The 20,394-nt window shown below is 31.3% G+C and overlaps 2 protein-coding genes across 2 annotated transcripts; both read left to right on the forward strand.

Moving 5' to 3' along the window:
* Positions 1-7,550: 7,550 nt before the first annotated feature.
* On the forward strand, positions 7,551-11,579 carry LOC117933256 (receptor-like protein EIX2). Its single transcript, XM_034854641.1, has 2 exons — positions 7,551-11,210; positions 11,415-11,579. Exon 1 carries the CDS (start codon positions 7,551-7,553, stop codon positions 11,205-11,207), a length of 3,657 nt encoding a protein of 1,218 aa, XP_034710532.1. The 3' UTR covers positions 11,208-11,210; positions 11,415-11,579.
* Positions 11,580-12,219: 640 nt separating this feature from the next.
* LOC117933257 (receptor-like protein EIX2) lies at positions 12,220-13,089 on the forward strand. The gene is made up of 2 exons (XM_034854642.1): positions 12,220-12,702; positions 12,853-13,089. Exons 1-2 carry the CDS (start codon positions 12,220-12,222, stop codon positions 13,087-13,089), a joined length of 720 nt encoding a protein of 239 aa, XP_034710533.1.
* The last annotated feature ends 7,305 nt before the right edge of the window (positions 13,090-20,394 follow it).

A 20,394-nucleotide genomic window follows, 5' to 3' on the forward strand; every position in this document is an offset into this window, starting at 1 on the left:
CGTGGAAAAATTAAAGCTATGTGAAAATCATGAAAAATAGGAAGGAAAGTACAAAAGAAAAAAAAATGAAAAAGAAGGAAAGGAAAAGAAAGAAAAACAAAGGAAAAAAATGAGTTGAACAATTGTTTCTCACATACTTTCAAATTTATGTTTCTACTTTTTTTTTATAGAACTAATAAAGATTTGAAGATGCTTAAATATTTATATAATTTTTATTATATTTATTTCTCTTTCAGCCTATGATAAATTCACTAATGTAAGTGTGTTTAATAAGTTGAAGCCCATGATGACTAGAGAGCGGCAGGACCGAATGTAACTAGGAAGTCATTATTTTCCACACAAAAATGACTAGATGCTGAAAAAGATGAGTAGGACGTGGGCGTAGAGGACAAAGGTTTTCAAAGTGTGTGTGTGAGAAAGAGAGGGTTCATCACTTTATATCATATAATGTTGGGCGACGTGTTTACACTTCCTTGGAGTCTGTATTTCCTTTTTGACCTCCCAGCCCACACCGCACCTCCCCCGTCGTCTCCTGGCCCGCCTGCTCCCAACTGGTAGATGGTTTCTTCCAACCCGCCAACCCAACCACTTCTCAGTTGACGTCTAGTCAAGATAAGCCACCGGTGAACCCAATATGCTCTTCAAAATTAGTTTTCCTTGCTAATACGTTTTTGACAACCAAATTAATCATAACATCATTAATTTTTGTGAAATTTACATTAATACTTTAATTTTTAAAATATAAAGTATCTAAAATATCATATATTGCACATACTTCAAAAAATTGTTTTAATTTTTTCCCATCTTCTTTGCTTGTTGAGCACTAACAAAACATATTGTGGAACACATGTTGTCCCAATCTTAGGGTGTCATTATTTGAAAGATTCCACTAGAATAATAGCCACTTTAAAGATGCATTGAGGTCCACTAAAATAATAGCTACTTTAAAGATTTATTTTAAGGTTCTCTGTAAGTCTATTTGTTTATTTGTTTATTGTCCTTTTTTTTTGTGATTTAAGTATAGTTTTAAATAAGTATGTTTTCCCAAACCTAAAGAAATAGTAAAATCTTATATTAAGATAAATAACAAGGATCCAATCAAATTTTATTGAAGTGATATGTTATTTTATAACATAGTAGCTGAAATGCCCTCTAATTGATATTCTTATCAAATTTTATATTTTATACTTAAAATTTTCTATTTCTTTAATTTTTTTTTTATATATTAGACCAAAAATTTTAAAAAGTAATTATTGAAAGTTTCGTATGAAAAAAAATTCTTAAATGTCTATAAAGTTGCTAAAATAGTTTCATAAATTCAAAAAAAAAAAAAAAAAGATACATCATCATGGAATTTAAGGTAATAAGTTAAGGCTTTGTGTGTTGGAACCACATGATTTAGTGTTAATAGTAATTTACTAGAAATATTTTCTTTCATTTTGCTCTCTTTGCAGCAACATAATAACAAATTTATATTTATAATAATCAATTAGTTGAATATGACTCTATTTCATAATTACACTAAGAGTCCCAATTAACATAATAATCTTAAATAAATTTGAATTTCTAATATTTTTCAAATCCCTAATATACTTCTAATTTGAATTAAAGTTAGATGACTGACTTGTGGGTTATGGTGATTATACTTGAGTGGTAATCTTTTAAGTTATGATGATTAAACTTAATAATACAAAGACAAGGTATGGTATGCGAAAATAAACCAAAAAAGAAAAAGAAAAATGGGAGTCTCTAATGTTACTAAGTGATAAATAGTGATTAAATGAAAATAAATAAATATAAAAATAGGGGAAAAACAATAAGAAAAGTTGAACAAGAAGTAATATACAAGTCTTGCTTTTTTAGAAAAGTAAAGTTGAATTGTGCATGTCTCAATTCACTAGCTTGACTTCAAAAGCTAAGATACAATGATGCTTTATGCCCTTGAGATCATGAGATGTTTTAATTCATTACTTACAAATTAAAGAATTAGGTAGATCTAGAAGAAGGTAAAGACTAATATGGGTAGATCTAGAAGAAGGTAAAGACTAATATGGTTATATGGCTGTTAAAAAGTTAAAAAAGAAAAAAAAAACCCTTTGCTTTGGAGACATTTTCTAGTTGATTTGAACTATTATACAAAAGAACTTCCAAAAAAGAAAAAAAAAAAAAAAGAAGCAAAATAAGAAATGTAGCTGTAAAAGCAAATACAACTATAGTTCTAAAATTTTATTTCCAAAATATCCCTTCTTGTGAGGATACAAAATTGACTCTTAAGAATCAATGTAGTTTCATGTAAAGCATATCTATGTCCAGGATTTTTTTTTTTTTCTCAAATGATGCATTGTTTTTCATATATAAAAAAAAAAAAAATTTAATGTCAATCTCTTATTTTATAAATAATTTTTCTATACAACATAACACTGTAAATTTCAAAAGCCTCTAATTTAATATTGAAGAAAAATTGCATTTGCATGTACCCAATCATATAATATAAATTAAGAGGGTATATAAGAAGTAAATACCGAAGACATGTGCTCAAGAGAAGGTGAAGATGTACATAAATTAACAAAAAATTTAATGAATATAATTATATGATTGTGTCATTTAAACTTTATTGATATTTTTAATGGAATCACACAAATTTTCTTTTCTTGTAAAAAAGTAAACATTGGATTTTTATAACAAGAAGTATTTGCAAATATTTTTGCATGTAAGAAAAATCGTAGAAGTTTACACTTTTACCAAAAGAATCTACAAATACATCATCTTGTAACATATTAATTAGATAAAATTACTACTTTGTATGTTAGACTTTATACTTTATACTTGATAATATATGCTTTAACAATTTGGTAAATTTTTTTATTAATAGTAGTCTTGTAAGATATGATAATTAGACTTCATAATGCAAATTAACACCTAGTAACATGAGAAAATAAAGGAAAAATGATTGTCTCTCGTGTTTCTAGGTGATAAATGGTGATTAAACAAAGAACAATATTTATTTATTTTTTAATTTTCAAAAATTTTGTTTTGATTATAGTGGCATGCATACCATCCTATAAGATAAAATAAATGTAAAATTAGGGAAAGATTAACAAGAAAAGTTGAAACAAAGTAATATATAAGTCTTGCTTTACGTGTAATGGTCTTCTCTTTAATATAATTTATGCTTTATATGCCATTGAGTTCATGAGATGTTTCAATTAATTATTTATGAATTAAAGTGTGTGGGAAGCGAAAGACTAATATGCTTATTGGAACCATAGACTTTAGACAATTATCCTTTTTTTTTTCTTCTTTCACACATGGTAGTGGTAAACACTCATAAATTTTTCCATGTTCTTTAGTAGGTAGAGATGTTGTCAAGGCAATTCAATTGATATTGAAAACATAGACCTTGGTCAATTATCCATTTTCTTCTCTTTCACACAAGGCAAAGACATACATTGATATTTTTTAGTAGGTAGAGATACCGTTGACATAGACCTTGGTCAGTTATCCATTTTCTTTTCTTTCACACAAGGTAAAGGCATACATTGATATTTCTATGTGTTTTGTAAAGGATACATTACATTTTTCTTTTTGGAGTTTTTTCGGGTCAAGTCAATAAATGCATGGGTGGAGGAGAAAAAACAAACTAACAAACATGGACCTTAGACCATTACTTTTTTCTCTTTCACACATGATAGTGGTCTTAGTTCATAAATTTTTCTATGTCCTTTAGCAAGGGTAGTGACTCTTCATTCTTATCTCTCATGTTGTTAGTTTCCATCTTTAATATCTTATAGGCTATCTTATTCCATCTTTAACTTGTAGTTTGGTGACAAGTTTGTTTATTGTGACTTGTAAGTCAAGTATTTCGAAAATTTGAGACTCTTTTTAGAAAGACTATTAAGTCTTGAATTTATTCTTTCATAAAAATTCTCTACAAATTTAAGTAAAAAATTTATAACATATAACAAAAGTTTAAAGAAATGAAATATTTTGAATACATATAACAACATATTTGTGGAAAAAAGGAAAAGAGAGATATTCTAATCTTATTTTCTTATCCCTTATTTTTAAGAATGTCCCAATTAATGGCTTTAAATAAAGTTTGTTTTCAAATCATGATAGATGTAGAAAAATTAAAGCTCTGTGAAATCATGAAAAATAGGAAGGAAAGTACAAAGGAAAAAAAAGAAGGAAAAATAAGGAAAGGAAAAGAAAGAAAAACAAAGAAAAAAAAAATGAGTTAAACAATTTTTTCTGACATACTTTCAAATTTATGTTTCTACTTTTCTTTTTATACAACTAATAAAGATTTGAAGATGTTCAAATATTTATATAATTTTTATTATATTTATTTATCTTTCTATCATACATCCAACTAGAGAATTTAGACTTTTTTTAACTTCATTAATTTTTTATTTATAATAGTTTCCATGATTTGAGTGGTATCTTAAATATCTTAATTTTGCACATACTTCAAAATATAATTTTAATTTTTTCCCATCTTCTTTGCTTGTTGAGCACTAACAAAACATACTATTGAACACATGTTGTCCCAATCTTAGGGTGTAATTGTTTGAAAGATGGTATTTAAATCCACAAGAATAATAGCCACTTTAAAGATGCATTGAGGTCCACTAAAATATAGCCACTTTAAAGATGCATTGAGGTCCACTAAAATATAGCCACTTTAAAGATATATTTTAGGGGTTTTCATAAGTCTATTTGTTTATTGTCATTTTTCTTTTGGCGATCTTAGTAGTGTTTTAAATAAGTATGTTTTTCCGAACCTAAAGAAATAGTAAAATCTTATATTAAGATAAATAACAGGGATCCAACCAAATTTTATTGAAGTGATATGTTATTTTATAACATAATGGTTGGAATGCCCTATAATTGGTATTCTTATCAAATTTTATATTTTATATTTAAAATCTTCTATTTCTTCAAATTTCTTTTTTATATATTAGACTAAAAATTTTAAGAAGTACTTACTGAAAGTTTCATATGAAAAAAAATTCTTAAATGTCTACGACGTTATTAAAATAGTTTCATCCCCCTCCCCCCCCCCCCCCCCCCAAAAAAAAAAAAGAATGATTCATCATTAGGGGATTTAAGGTAGTAAGTTAAGGCCTTTTGTGTTGGAATCACATGATTTGGTATTAATAGTAATTTACTAGAAATATTTTATTTCATTTTACTCTCTTTGCATCAACATAATAACAGACTTATATTTATAATAGACAAATCATTGCGTATGACTCTAATTCATAATTACACTAAGAGTCCCAAATAATATAATAATCCTAAATAAATATAAATTTCTGATATTTTTTAAATTCCTGATATACTTCTAATTTGAATTGGAGTTAGATAACTATAACTTGTGGGTTATGATGATTATACTTGAGTGATAAGTTTTTAAGTTATGATGATTAAACTTAATAATACAAAGACTAGGTATGGTATGTGAAAAAAGAAAGGAGCCTCTCATTTGTTTGTACTTTCATCCAATGGTGTAAATTTTATCACACATATTCAACAGCCCAAAGTTTACTTTTAAAAGTTTTATGTGAAATTTACTATTATTTTTTATTTTTTTAAAATAGAAAATAAAAAATGTATCCAAACAACACCTAAATTAATCAATAATATTTTTATATTCAATTTATTTTATTCATCTAAATTTTAATAACCATTTACCAAGTTAAAAGGTCATAAAAAAGATTAAGAATATCATACTTTTATTAATTATTTATAGTCAATAAAATATAAATATTCTTGATCAAAGTTTTCGTTTTAATTAGAAAAGTCTAAAATTTATTCATAACTAATTCTAAGTCTCATTTTTATTTTTATTTTTTCAAAATGAAGCCATAATCCTTTTGAACTATGCCATTGAGATGGGTATCATTTAAACACAATGATGTTATTATTTATCACTTTTACGGGGGTAGTATATTTCATTTCATTTTATTTTTATTATAACAAGGGTGATGCTAATCGTACCCGTCTTTTCTATTTGCACACTCAGCCTCATTTGAAAAGAAACAAAAGAAAAGTAGGTGTAATTATTATTTTCTTTATGGTAAACATAAATTTGTAATGGAGTTTCAATAAAATTTCAAAATTCTTACTTCTCTTTCTCGGAAGTTAGAGGAAATGGTACAATCAAGAGCTTTCCAGATATTCATAAATTCAAAAAACAATGCTATTTGATTTATGCATTCACCTTTCAATTCAATGCCAACGATGAATGCTGTTGAGAACAAAATATTTTGCATTTTATGTTTTAATTCCAGAATATTTTTATTTTTATTTTTATTTTTATAACTTTTTGAGTTAAGAGGATTGTTGGAAAGTTAGATGCAATATTTAAAGATGTGAGAAAATATTTAAGAGTCTTTTTGGCCATGTGATTTAAAAATAGTTTTTTGTCTTTAAAAATAAAAAACTGTTTTTAAAATTTTTTAACACTCTTTAGCCGTTGTTCTTTAAAAACACTTTTTAAAAATAAAGTAAAATAAAAAATAATTTTTAGAAAATAAGTAAAATTTGTTTTCATTGGTTTTTAAAAACAAAAGAAAAATATGGGCTCGTTTGACCATGTTTTCTAAAACTTGTTTTCAAATTAAAAAATAAAAAACAATTTTTCAAAACAAGTTGTAAAAAGTTTATTTACTGATATCTTGCTTTTTATAAAATGTGGAAAGTATAATTTTTATTTAATTGAATTTTGAAAACTGACATGGACCATGGTGTTGGGAGAGGCTTTTTACAAGGAGAAAAGATAGAAAAAAAATAAAATTGGGATTAGTGTCGGCCAAGTCACCGGAAAGCTAAAAAGTCCCCGTTCACACACCTTTATTGACTTGTCAATTCATAGAACATCTTTCTTCCTCATTTGTCATTAATTATTAATTAAAGTTGAGCTTAAGGAATCATATCAAACATTGGAGAGTTGTTATTAAGTATTAATTAATAAAATTAGAGATTTTCTAGAATCTCAATTAACTTAAACAAAAGTGATTTGAAAAAACAGTTTTTATAAGAATTTATAACATTTAAAAGAAAAAACGGTTTAATATTGGCTTATATACTTTTCTTATTCAAAAATTGTTATGTAACTTTTAATAGTGCTGAAAAGAAATCAAGGGAAAACCCAAGGTAAAAACCCAAGGTAAAAACGACGTCGTTTTCTCATACTGGGACGAAGCCGTTTTGGGTCAAGACGCAGTGAAATAAGATTGAATTCACAGTCGTTTCTCAGTCTTTCATTATTTGCCGCTTTTTCCAGTTGCCGGAAACGACAAAGCTTCACGGACTGAGTGGTATAAGAATTTCAATTAACTTAAACAAAAGTGATTTCAAAAAACAGTTTTTAATACAAAAATTATGAATTTCACTCTTCAATAAATAAAAGTGGAAGGAATCTTGGTATTGCGTTCATATGGTAGACTCAAACAGATACTATATATATGTGAGTGCTTGGTCTCCTCGGAATTCATAAGAAAAAAACAGCAGTTGCAAAGCCTCTCTTCTATTACTTGCAGACCATGGCAGGACGGTCCTTTCAACACCTTCTTAGCTTTCTTATGCTTTTGCTGCTATGTGCCAAACCTGGCCTGGGGAGTGTTACTGGGTGCATAGAGAGGGAGAGACAAGCTCTCCTTCACTTCAAACGTGGCCTTGTCGATAAATTTGGCCTTCTTTCCTCTTGGGGAGACGACAACAGAGATTGTTGCCAATGGAAAGGAGTCCAGTGTAGTAACCAATCAGGGCACATCATCATGCTTCATCTTCAAGCCCCTCCTTCTGAAAATCCTTACGAGTACCAGTCTCTGAGAGGTGAGATAAGTCCTTCGCTGCTTGAATTGGAGCACTTGACTCATTTGGATCTCAGCTGTAATGATTTTGAAGGGAGGCATATACCTCCATTCCTTGGTTCCCTCAGCAGAATGCAGTACCTCAATCTCTCTCTGGCCAATCTCGCTCAAACTGTTCCCACTCAACTGGGAAATCTTTCCAACTTGCTTTCCCTTGACCTCAGCGATAATTATAATGACTTGAATTCTAGGAACCTGGAGTGGCTTTCTCGTCTTTCTTCTTTAAGACACCTTGACCTGAGTTCTTTCGACCTTAGTGAAGCCATCCACTGGTCCCAAGCAATTAATAAACTCCCTTCTCTCATTCACTTGGATTTACAAAATTGTGGTCTCCCTCCCATCCCTCCACTCACCATTCCGTCTCTTTCCCATGGGAATTCCTCTGTCCCTCTTGTTTTCCTTGATCTCTCTTGGAATCATCTCACTTCTTCAATATACCCATGGCTGCTCAACTTTAGTACCACCCTCCTTCATCTTGATCTCTCTTCGAATGATTTAAACGGTTCGATTCCGGAATATGCTTTTGGGAACATGAGTTCCCTTGAATATCTTGATCTCTCTGGGAGTCAACTTGATGGTGAGATTCTGAATTCAATTAGAGACATGAGTTCACTTGCATATCTTGATCTCTCTTCGAATGATTTAAACGGTTCGATTCCGGAATATGCTTTTGGGAACATGAGTTCCCTTGAATATCTTGATCTCTCTGGGAGTCAACTTGATGGTGAGATTCTGAATGCAATTAGAGACATGAGTTCACTTGCATATCTTGATCTCTCTTCGAATGATTTAAACGGTTCGATTTCGGAATATGCTTTTGGGAACATGAGTTCCCTTGAATATCTTGATCTCTCTTGGAGTCAACTTGATGGTGAGATTCTGAATGCAATTAGAGACATGAGTTCACTTGCATATCTTGATCTCTCTGACAATCAACTGCAGGGCTCAATTCCAGATACAGTTGGGAAGATGGTTTTACTTTCACATCTTGATCTCTCTGACAATCAACTGCAGGGCTCAATTCCAGATACAATTGGGAAGATGGTTTTACTTTCACATCTTGATCTCTCTCGCAATCAACTGCAGGGCTCAATTCCAGATACAATTGGGAAGATGGTTTTACTTTCACATCTTGATCTCTCTAGCAATCAACTGCAGGGCTCAATTCCATATACAATTGGGAAGATGGTTTTACTTTCACATCTTGATCTCTCTAGCAATCAACTGCAGGGCTCAATTCCATATACAATTGGGAAGATGGTTTTATTTTCACATCTTGATCTCTCTCACAATCAACTGCAGGGCTCAATTCCAGATATTGTTGGGAACATGGTTTCTCTTGAAAAACTCTCTCTCTCTGAGAATCATCTTCAAGGTGAGATTCCAAAATCCTTGAGTAATTTATGCAACTTACAAGCATTAGAGTTGGATAGAAACAATCTCTCTGGACGGCTTGCACCAGACTTTGTGGCCTATGCAAATGACACATTAGAGACTCTGTCTTTATCGGATAACCAATTCAGTGGATCAGTTCCTGCTCTCATTGGATTTTCATCCTTGACAGGGTTATATCTTGATTTTAATCAACTAAATGGAACTTTACCTGAAAGTGTTGGACAGCTGGCCAACCTTCTATCCTTGGATATTGCCTCAAATTCATTGCTAGGTACTATCTCTGAAGCCCATCTCTTTAATCTATCCCAGTTGTCCTATTTAGACTTATCTTCCAACTCTCTCACTTTCAACATGAGCTTGGATTGGGTTCCTCCATTTCAACTGCTTTCTCTACAATTAGCCTCCTGCAAATTGGGACCTCGTTTTCCTAGTTGGCTTCGTACTCAAAACCGGTTGAGTGAGCTTGATATCTCCAATTCTGAAATTTCAGATGTCCTCCCAGACTGGTTTTGGGATGTAACCTCAAGCATCGATACCTTAAGTATTTCCAATAATCGGATCAATGGGACCTTACCGAATTTATCATCAAAATTTGGTTCTTTTTCTAACATAGATATGAGCTCAAACTGTTTTGAGGGTTCAATACCACAACTTCCTTATGATGTGCGATGGTTGGATCTCTCCAATAACAAGTTATCGGGGTCCATTTCTTTATTATGTACAGTTGGTACTGAGTTACTTCTACTTGACCTCTCAAACAACTCGTTGTCGGGAGGGCTGCCCAATTGTTGGGCGCGGTGGGAAAGATTGGTAGTTCTTAATTTGGAAAATAACAGATTTTCTGGGCAAATTCCAAATTCATTTGGTTCCTTGCGATCAATTCAAACACTACATTTGCGCAACAACAATTTAACTGGAGAATTGCCTTTATCTTTTAAGAATTGTACAAGTTTGAGGTTCATTGATTTGGCAAAAAATAGGTTATCAGGAAAAATACCAGAATGGATTGGAGGAAGCCTCCCAAATCTGACTGTTCTAAACCTAGGATCTAATAGATTCAGTGGAGGTATATGTCCAGAGCTATGCCAATTGAAAAATATTCAAATATTGGACCTCTCTAGCAACAATATGTTAGGTGTTGTACCGAGATGTGTTGGTGGTTTCACTGCCATGACTAAGAAAGGGAGCTTGGTCATTGTTCATAATTATTCATTTGCAGTCTTCGTTGATATGTTGCTGCCTTCACTTATTTGGAATGCCTTTTATGTTGATAGGGCATTGGTTAAATGGAAAGGAAGAGAATTTGAATATAAAAGTACCCTTGGGCTTGTAAAGAGTATTGATTTTTCAAGCAACAAACTATCGGGGGAAATTCCAGAAGAAGTAATTGATCTTGTAGAATTAGTTTCATTAAACTTATCAAGGAACAATTTGACGAGACTGATCCCTGCAAGAATTGGTCAATTGAAATCATTGGAGGTTCTTGATTTGTCTCAAAATAAACTCTTTGGTGAAATTCCAGCTAGCCTTGTTGAAATAAGTGATCTAAGTGTCTTAGATCTCTCTGACAACAACTTGTTTGGTAAAATTCCACAAGGTACTCAACTTCAAAGCTTCAATATTGATTCCTACAAGGGAAATCCTGCACTCTGTGGATTGCCTCTTCTGAAAAAGTGTTTTGAAGATAAAATAAAGCAAGATTCTCCTACTCATAACATTGAAGACAAAATTCAGCAAGATGGAAATGACATGTGGTTTTATGTTAGCGTTGCTCTTGGATTCATTGTTGGATTTTGGGGAGTGTGTGGAACTTTACTACTCAACAACTCATGGAGATATGCCTATTTCCAATTCTTGAATAAAATAAAAGATTGGCTCTACGTGATTATAGCAATAAATATGGCTAGATTACAAAGGAGTCTTCAAAGCTAAATGGTACAATTCTCTCCCTCTCTCACTCTCTTTCATTTGTACTTGTTTTTTCAGGCTAACAATTGTCAAAGAAAAGTAGGGCTTTACATATCCTTGGGATATACTTTATAAATCACGAATGCTAATGCAAATTTTCTTTCCAAGCAACTAATTGAAGGGATTTTTTCAAATTGATGAACATTGATTTTTACTTTGTGTTAATTGCAGGATTGCAACTCTTGTTCTTGCCATATTAGCATGGTTGAATGCAAATCGTTGTGTCCTTCCTTCTATGATTGATCTTGGGATGTAATAGGTTTCTTGTTTTATTTTGAGGATTACTTATGTTCTTTAGATGTGTATTTTATATTTTATTCAGAAATTTGTGTGACATATTATCTCTTTTCTTCTTTACACAATGCTTTTATTTGGTATTTGGATACTTTATGATTCATCCAAACAGTATTATACAAGGATATCAAAGGTATATTAGAGTCCAACTTTCAAATTTTAAAAATATTTCTTTAGCTCTAAAACTAAAATTTTTTTTCATTAAAATTAAAACAAAATAAAGGATAATGTCATTTGGTTATGTATGACATAAGTTTTCAACCAATTATTAATAATTAAATCATAATTTCAACACTAAAGAATTTTTTTTTTCACAAGTTATTAATGATATGTTTCTCTCTTTCTAAAAAAACTAAATTACTCTAATAAATGGGAAACTCTTTCTTTCTGTTCGTTAAAGCTTTTTCACTTGAAGTTGTCTCACATGTAGATAATTTTTGTGGAATATTTTGTTTTCATCAATTTTATAAAATATTAAGTCTAACTTCTTTTCTTAATAAAAGGTTTTTTCTAAGCAATTAAAAAAAACTCTTGTTCTTTTCTCTATTTTAACATAATTCAACTCTAGGATGACTAAAATATGATTGAAAAATATAAAATAAGAGAGAATAATTATTTGGATCTCAGCTATAATGATTTTGAAGGGAGGCACATACCTCCATTCCTTGGTTCCCTCAGCAGAATGCAATATCTCAATCTCTCCAAGGCCAATTTCTCTCAAACTGTTCCCACTCAACTGGGAAATCTTTCCAACTTGCTTTCCCTTGACCTCAGCGGTAGTTATTATGAGTTGAATTCTGGGAACCTGGAGTGGCTTTCTCGTCTTTCTTCTTTAAGACTCCTTGACCTGAGTTCTGTCGACCTTAGTGAAGCCATCCACTGGTCACAAGCAATTAATAAACTCCCTTCTCTCATTCACTTGGATTTACAAAATTGTGGTCTCCCTCTCATCCCTCCACTCACCATTCCGTCTCTTTCCCATGTGAATTCCTCTGTCCCTCTTGTTTTCCTTGATCTCTCTTGGAATGATCTCACTTCTTCAATATACCCATGGCTGCTCAACTTTAGTACCACCCTCCTTCATCTTGATCTCTCTTTCAATGATTTAAACGGTTCGATTCCGGAATATGCTTTTGGGAACATGAGTTCCCTTGAATATCTTGATCTCTCTAGGAATTATCTCACTTCTTCAATATACCCATGGCCGCTCAACTTTAGTACCGCCCTCCTTCATCTTGATCTCTCTTTCAATGATTTAAACGGTTCGATCCCGGAATATGCTTTTGGGAACATGAGTTCCCTTGAATATCTTGATCTCTCTCGCAATCAAATGTGGGGCTCAATTCCAGATACAGTTGGGAAGATGGTTTTACTTTCACATCTTGATCTCTCTGACAATCAACTGTGGGGCTCAATTCCAGATACAGTTGGGAAGATGGTTTTACTTTCACATCTTGATCTCTCTTACAATCAACTGCAGGGCTCAATTCCAGACACAGTTGGGAAGATGGTCTTACTTTCACATCTTGATCTCTCTTGCAATCAACTGTAGGGCTCCATTCCAGATGCAGTTGGAAACATGGTTTCTCTTGAAAAACTCTATCTCTCTCAGAATCATCTTCAAGGTGAGATTCCAAAATCCTTGAGTAATTTATGTAACTTACAAGCATTTGGATCTGTTTCAACCAATTATTAATAATCAAATCATAATTTCAACATTAAAGAAAAAAGAAATTTTAATCGCAAGTTATTAATGATCTGTTTCTCTCTTTCTAAAAAAACTAAATTACTCTAATAAATGGGAAACTCTTTCTTTCTTGTCGTCAAAGCTTTTCACTTGAAGTTGTCTCATATGCAGATAATTTTTGTGGAATATTTTGTTTTCATCCATTTTTTGCTCATCTCAAGTTAACTTCGTTTTCTTCTTAGTGGTTGATTTTATAGGATATTAAGTCTAACTTCTTTTCTTAATAAAAGGCTTTTTCTAAGCAATTAAAAAAAAACTATTGTTATTTTCTCTATTTTAACATAATCCAACTATAGGATAACTAAAATATGATTGAAAAATATAAAATAAGAGAGAATAATTATATTTTAATAATACTCGATAAGTAATATCAAATATTTGATTCACTTATTAGAAAGTAGTATTGATCTCCAACATCATGAGATTAACATCCCAATGATTTTTTTTTTATTTGTTAAAAATTCTTATCTTTCAAGGTACATTACAAAATTCCTTAAACACTTTAGCCCAATGATCTCATGTTGTTTTGTTTTAGTTTTTTTTCTTCATTTCCAGTCTTTTTTAAGGTCCTCCATAGCTTGGATTACACTTTGTGAGAATTTACTCAAAAAGTCATTAAGAATCAAGTCCTATCAAGTTTTTAAAATTGTAAAAATGAAAACTTTTATATTACCATTCTTTTATAAGTTTTTGTATTTATTAATTTTTATTTATTTCTTTATGATAAAATGTTGAGATATTATGATATATTCTAGGAAAGTAGTTGCTATTGTTTAGGATTGTTTCCTAAACTCACGGCATTGTTTAGGATTGTTTCCTAAACTCACGGTTTTCCCTTAATTAGGTTTGCTTGATGTACTATATATTGACGTGGATGAATATCAATTAGGGTTAAGCTTTTGACCCTTTAATCACACTTTACATAAAATCTTTTATCTAAAATATTTTTCATGAAACAATAATTCTTTACTATGATTTTTTAAATTTAAAATTATAAAAGACTTCAATTCTTATTAAAAATATTATTTATATTAATATTTTCTTCTGAGCTCTTTCTATCAGAACAAGTAGTGACTGTGTAGATCCCTCATTTTGGTTCTAGATGAGACTTAATTCTTTCTAGTCATCTTTCGTTCTATTTTCACCTTTTGAAAGGTGAACTGTAAAAGACAGGTGGTAAAAGAGGATATTCTGATGGCAGACTATGAGGGTAAGACACGTGGCAATGAGGTTTTGGTTTTTCTGTTGGCTGTTTTAGAGAGAGTAGTGGAGTGTCTTGGTGGTAGAAAGAGTCGGGGGTTGTTAGAGGGCAGTAGAAAATGTCCTCTGCAGGGATGGCACGTATCAGAGGGTATATTTTCCTTTTGGGGTATCTTGAGAAAAGGAAAAAGAAAAGGGGGAAGAGGATTTTATAGGGAGGTGATAGGCTGGATCTCGAGAAGAGCTGAGGAAAAGCTGTGAAACAGAGAGAGTGAGTAGGCTGTGAGAGAGCCATTGTTGAGAGAGTAAGCAGGCTATTTTTGAGAAAAAAAGAGATCAGCAAGAGAAGGGAAGCAGATTAGGAGCTCACCAGTTTTGTCCAGGTATGATTACAATATGCTTCATATTTTCCCATTTCACACCAGGTATGATACTATGCATGCTTGTGGAATCTGAGACCATTTTTTTTTATGTACTTTATATCTGGTTCTACTTTGGCTCCTTTGGCTCTGTTTATGAACAACTTGTGCATTTCACTTTTTTTGAATAACTTGAATATGGATCTATCACTAAATCTGATTGTTAAAGATCATGCCCCAGCTTTCTTTTGATTCCACCTTAAGGCCTACAGGAGCTACTAGCCCAGATCGTACCAGTAGGGCAACGTCCTAAGCCTTAAGGCCTACAGGACCCAAGTTCGAATCTTGGGGAGGCCACTCTATGATGCCTCTGACTGGCACAGAGCCAAATATACTCCGCGGCCCTGCCCGAATAAAAAACATATGACGTCCCAACAGTTGTGGGTCAATTTAAAAGGCAAACATCGCTCGGACCACTGTAGCGAATATGAGATGATGGAAAATCACACCTTTACACATGCATTTTTCATCACAAGATTATTTTATTTCAGATCAATCAAATAGTTACACTTGAAGGAGTCTAGGGCTCTGAGCATTGTACACTTGAAGAATGGCTTCAATAGGGCCACCACAGACTTTAAAGAGATTGGATTCCTCATTAACTAGCTGATTATAGTATAGAGAGATGAGTGTCTCCTTAAGCTTCAAATCTATTCCATATTAGGGAGTGTTTTTTTCTAGAAATTTTTTTAGGTATTTTGAGTTGAAAATTAGATTTGATTGAGAAATTTTCCAACAAAATATGTTGATTCATTTTTTTGTTTTCATGCCTAGTCTTGTTCTTCATCCATTGGGATAAAAGCAAATACCTTCTTGTGTAAAAAGCAAATACCTTCTTGTATAAATATCAAGAAGAGGCTAAAATCTTGTTTGGTTCCATATGAAGATGGTGGGAGGTTAAGTTTCCTAAGGTAATAAACAAGCAAACTGGGAGAGGATTGACAATCTTGAGCTAGGTAAAACCTTGTACTTGGTAAAACCTTGTGCTGATTATTTTCTTCATAGCAATGTTATTAAAGGCGATTGCCCAGGTTGCCTAGGCCATCAAGCCAAGTGGGACAGATGAAAGTCACTTCTTAAAGACCAGGCAAAGCAACTTCAAAGAGGCAATTGCCTTGGGATAAGGCGCAAGGCATAGAGGTTGTCGCCTTTGACCATAAGTTAAGGTTAATGTAGACCCTCCATTTTGCCATCCTAGCACATGTCCTATTAGGTTTTCATTTGATACTTTACAGCAATCCTTTTTTTTGGGGAAATCTACCCACAAATAAGAAGAATTGATTCTTGTAAGACTTTAAGAATGAAGGAAACTCTTTTGGGCGTTATTGAAGATCATTGAGACTTAAAATAGGGGTGGAGAAGTTTTTGAAAAATGCGGACTCCTTGGTGATATGCACGGATTGTTTTTTTTTTTTTTAAAAAAAAAGGATTTTTTCTAGTGGAGGAAACATAGAATTTGGGGAAAGGAGGAGTCCTCCACGCATTGGAACGACTGCCAAAGGCCAATGAAAATGGGGTTGGTGTTTTTGGATAAGGGCGAGGTTTTTTTAAAAAAAAAAAAAAAAAAATCACTGACGTCTTTAAAGAAAAGGAAAAAGAAACAGAGGAGCCAAAAAGAACTCCCAGCCCCCTTGGAGGAGATAGAACCACCATTGGAAAGTGGATCTACCACTTAAAAATCTACAGCACGCAGTCATATGAGAGAGGGGGCAGCAACCACTTTTGGAATTTTTTTTATGTGCCTCCACAAATTCCATTGTACAGACTACACGCACTTTTGAAAGGACCACCAAGCAACTGCGGGGTTAGAGAAAAAATCTTGGTGCATAGCCTATTATGCCATACATGCAGGCCACTATTTGATCTTCACGGCTACATCATTTGGAAAACACGTACATAGAAGTTTGTATTCGTCGAAAGGAGTCTCCCAAGCCATGCGCCATTGCATATATAAGGATTAATCGCACCACAATTCGAGGGGGCACCCACCAGTCTGCATCTCGCCAGGGATATATGGAACTACGAAAACAGTCTGCATGGGCATGGAAAACACACACAGTCCTTTGAGTATCCACAGCACACACCACACAAAAGAATTTAAGAAAAAGGTAAGTTTAAGGAATTTTTTGTTTATTGTTTTAGATTGAAAAGTTGGTTTGGCTTAATTTAGATTTCTTTCATTACTTTAGTTATAAAAAAAATTGACTTTTTTTGTTTTATTTACTTTCTATTCATTTTTACTTTTTTAACTTTAAGGAGTTTGAATTTTAATTTTGATTTAACTTTGGCTCACCATGATTAGAAATGCCTGAATTTTTGTTTAATTTCATATGATTCTTCATATTAGCTTGAATTTTAATGAAAGTTTGAAAAGTGATAATCTTTGTTTTGATCTATTATTGATTCATTGTTTTAGTTCAAAAAATTATAATTTTGTTTAATCTTCTTGATTGTGAGTCATTATGTTAGTTTACAAAGCTATAGCTTTGTTATTTTAATTTTAATTCATTGCATTTAGTTTAGCAAATTAGAATATTTAATTTAGTTTATTTTCTATTCTCTAAATTCATTTGGAAGAGTTCGGTTTGATTTTCAGTTAGAGTTTTACAAATTAGTTTTGTTAATTGATTAGATTTCTTTCTTTCTTTTTATGATGTTGATTCCTAGTACTAAAATCTTATTGCATTTTTATATGTAAAAATATTGGGTTATTGCTTGTTTTAAAACGTTCTTATTTCTAATGATGTTAATTTTCAATTTTAAAATCTTATTGAAACTTTGATATGATAGATGATTAGATTATTGTTTTTCTTTATAAAAAAAAGATGTTATTTCTAATGATGCTAATTTTCAATTTTAAAATTTTATTGAAACTTTGATGTTGGAATATTAGGTTATTGTTTGTTTCAAAAAGTTCTTATTTTATGTGGTATTAATTCTTAATGTTGCATTTATATTGATTTGGAAAGTTAGATAATAAAGTTGTTGTTTTTAACTGTTCCTTTTTTTTTTATGGAGTTATTTTTTAGTTTTAAAATTATATTGTTTTGGTAGATTAAATGATTAGGTTGTTATTTAGAAAGTTCTTGTTTTTAATGGTGTAAATTCCTAGTTCTAAAATTATTTTGATTTGGTAAATTATGTGATTTGGATACTTATTTAAGGTTCTTTTTATTTTAGTGATGATAATTCTTGAGTTTGAACTATCTTTTATAAAAGGTTTTTTATTAAATTGATATTTTGAGTTGAGTCAAATTTTCTTGTTTTCAAAGATGAATTTTTTCCATCATAAGTTTGGCTCCTTAATCAAAGTTAGCCAAAAAAGGAAATCCAATTTAGTTTTTGTCTTATTTTCAAAACCCTTTTAAGTTAGAAATCAAAAACCCTTTTTTTTTGTCTATTGATTGGGATTTAACAAATCATTAGGTGGTTTTTTTTTTCTTTGCTTCCCTTAAAATCATTTAAATCACTAATAAAAGGTTTTAGAAAAACATTCATTCTAGCTTTAGGAAAAGAACACATTTTCTATTAAAATTATGCAACTCATTTCTTCTAAGTTGCATTTCTCCTTTGTTGGTTTTTTTCAAAAATTTTGCTTTTTTTTTTTTTTTACATAGGTTTGGACTTGTGCTCCCAAACTAATGGAGATACACAGGTAAAACTTATGAAAATTGAATGGGGACTTGATAGAACCCCTACATAAGAAAATTTTTCAACTCTTCCTTACTGTCTGTTTTCATTCAACTATTGATCCTTTAGTTTTAAAATTTGTTTTAGCAACTTCGAATATTTTTAAAAAATTTCCAAAACTTTTATGATTTTCCTTACTTCTTGAACTCAATTCTAAAATGCTATTTGAGTCAGAAATCTTTTCTTAAAGTCAAGTTATGATCATCTCTTTCAACATTCTCTGTTTAGGCGTACTTCTGCACACTTGAGAGAACTTTTCAAAATTAAATGGTTTTCTGGTCTTTTTAATTTAAATGAATATTCTTCCCAGATTCTTGACTTCTTGAAATTGAATTTTGACACATAAAATACTAAAAAATATGCTTTCTCGAGGGAGATGATTTTTCAAAGTCATACCTACTGCACTTGTTGGATTCTGGACATTTGATTAGTTTGAGTGTTTTAAAAATACTTTTGAGTACTACTTGACCCTGGATTCATTTTTTTCTATGATATAGACACTTTGAACAATGTGTGTGAGTTTTGTATGATTTTATGTGATCTCTTATGATTTGTAAAAAAATTCGATTTATTCATGTTTACCTAATCTGGACTTTCTAGAACTTTTGGATGTCTTTACTACAATCTATCACTTGAATGAGTGTTTGACTTTTTGTATGTTATTCTAGACATGTAAGAGTTCTTTCTCGAAATTTTTTGTAATTAAATTCCGCTCCAAGGTATTTTTTTTATAGAAATTGTTTTGTGATGCTTCCTTTTCTAACTACATATTGATAATCTTGTACTTTGCTTGAATTGGTTATTTATTTTAGAGACATTTGACTTACCTTGGCTGGACTTTGGCTTTGGTATTGTATATTAGACATAATGAGGATGTTGTGTGATTTATATTGTCCTAATCACTCTAGCATTTTTTTTAAGAATCTTATAAATCATGCATGCTATTCAGGTGTGTCTCTCCCTTTCTTATCTTTTAAAGTTATGTAAGTAGATATGCTTTGTATGTGAAGTGCCTTCATACTTGATTGTGTTTCGGATTGCTTTGACCAGTGCCTAGTTCTTTGAATATATTAAAATGCATGTTGTATGTTATATATCTTGTTGCTTAAACTAATTTTGATTTCTTATGATAGTGCCTAAGTTGCGGTTCAAGTACGCAAACTTTCATTTCTTTATGATGTTGTTTTGAATTCTTATTCGGCATGCTAGTAATGATAAAGTCTTTGAAATCACTTTAACCTACCTAAGTATCCTTAATCAATTGACTAATTGTCATACTTCCCTCAACCTAGCTAATAGAGACATTTTTAGGGTTTAAAGGGGTACTACCTATTTGAGATACATTCTCAATAAGTAACCTGATCCCCAGACCTAGACTCGAGTTTTTTCAAAGACACTTTTCCAAAACTATAGAGTCACTTCTTTAGAGTTTTCTTTCTTGTTTTATTTTCCCTTTTAAAATAAAATAAAATAAATAGCAACTCCAACTTTTCTACAACTAATTTTTCACCATTAAAAAACAAGTCTTGCCATTGAGTGGGGACAAGTGAAAAATGTAGGTCCACAATTAAACATACTTACATTATTTTCATTCAATTTAACATTAGATTAAGATGAAATATTATATTATCAATCATAGAGATAATGAGATGGAGGGTCATCAATCTAGTCTTGATAGAAATGATAACAATTTAATTTCAATGATGATTATGATGATGATGCCCAAAACTTTTTTAAGATGTTCATTCTCTTGTTTTCTTTTTTATTATGATTTTAGATGTTTGAAAAAATAGAATATCCA

Source organism: Vitis riparia, chromosome 16, assembly GCF_004353265.1.
Source record: "Vitis riparia cultivar Riparia Gloire de Montpellier isolate 1030 chromosome 16, EGFV_Vit.rip_1.0, whole genome shotgun sequence".
NCBI classification, from domain to species: Eukaryota; Viridiplantae; Streptophyta; class Magnoliopsida; order Vitales; family Vitaceae; genus Vitis; species Vitis riparia.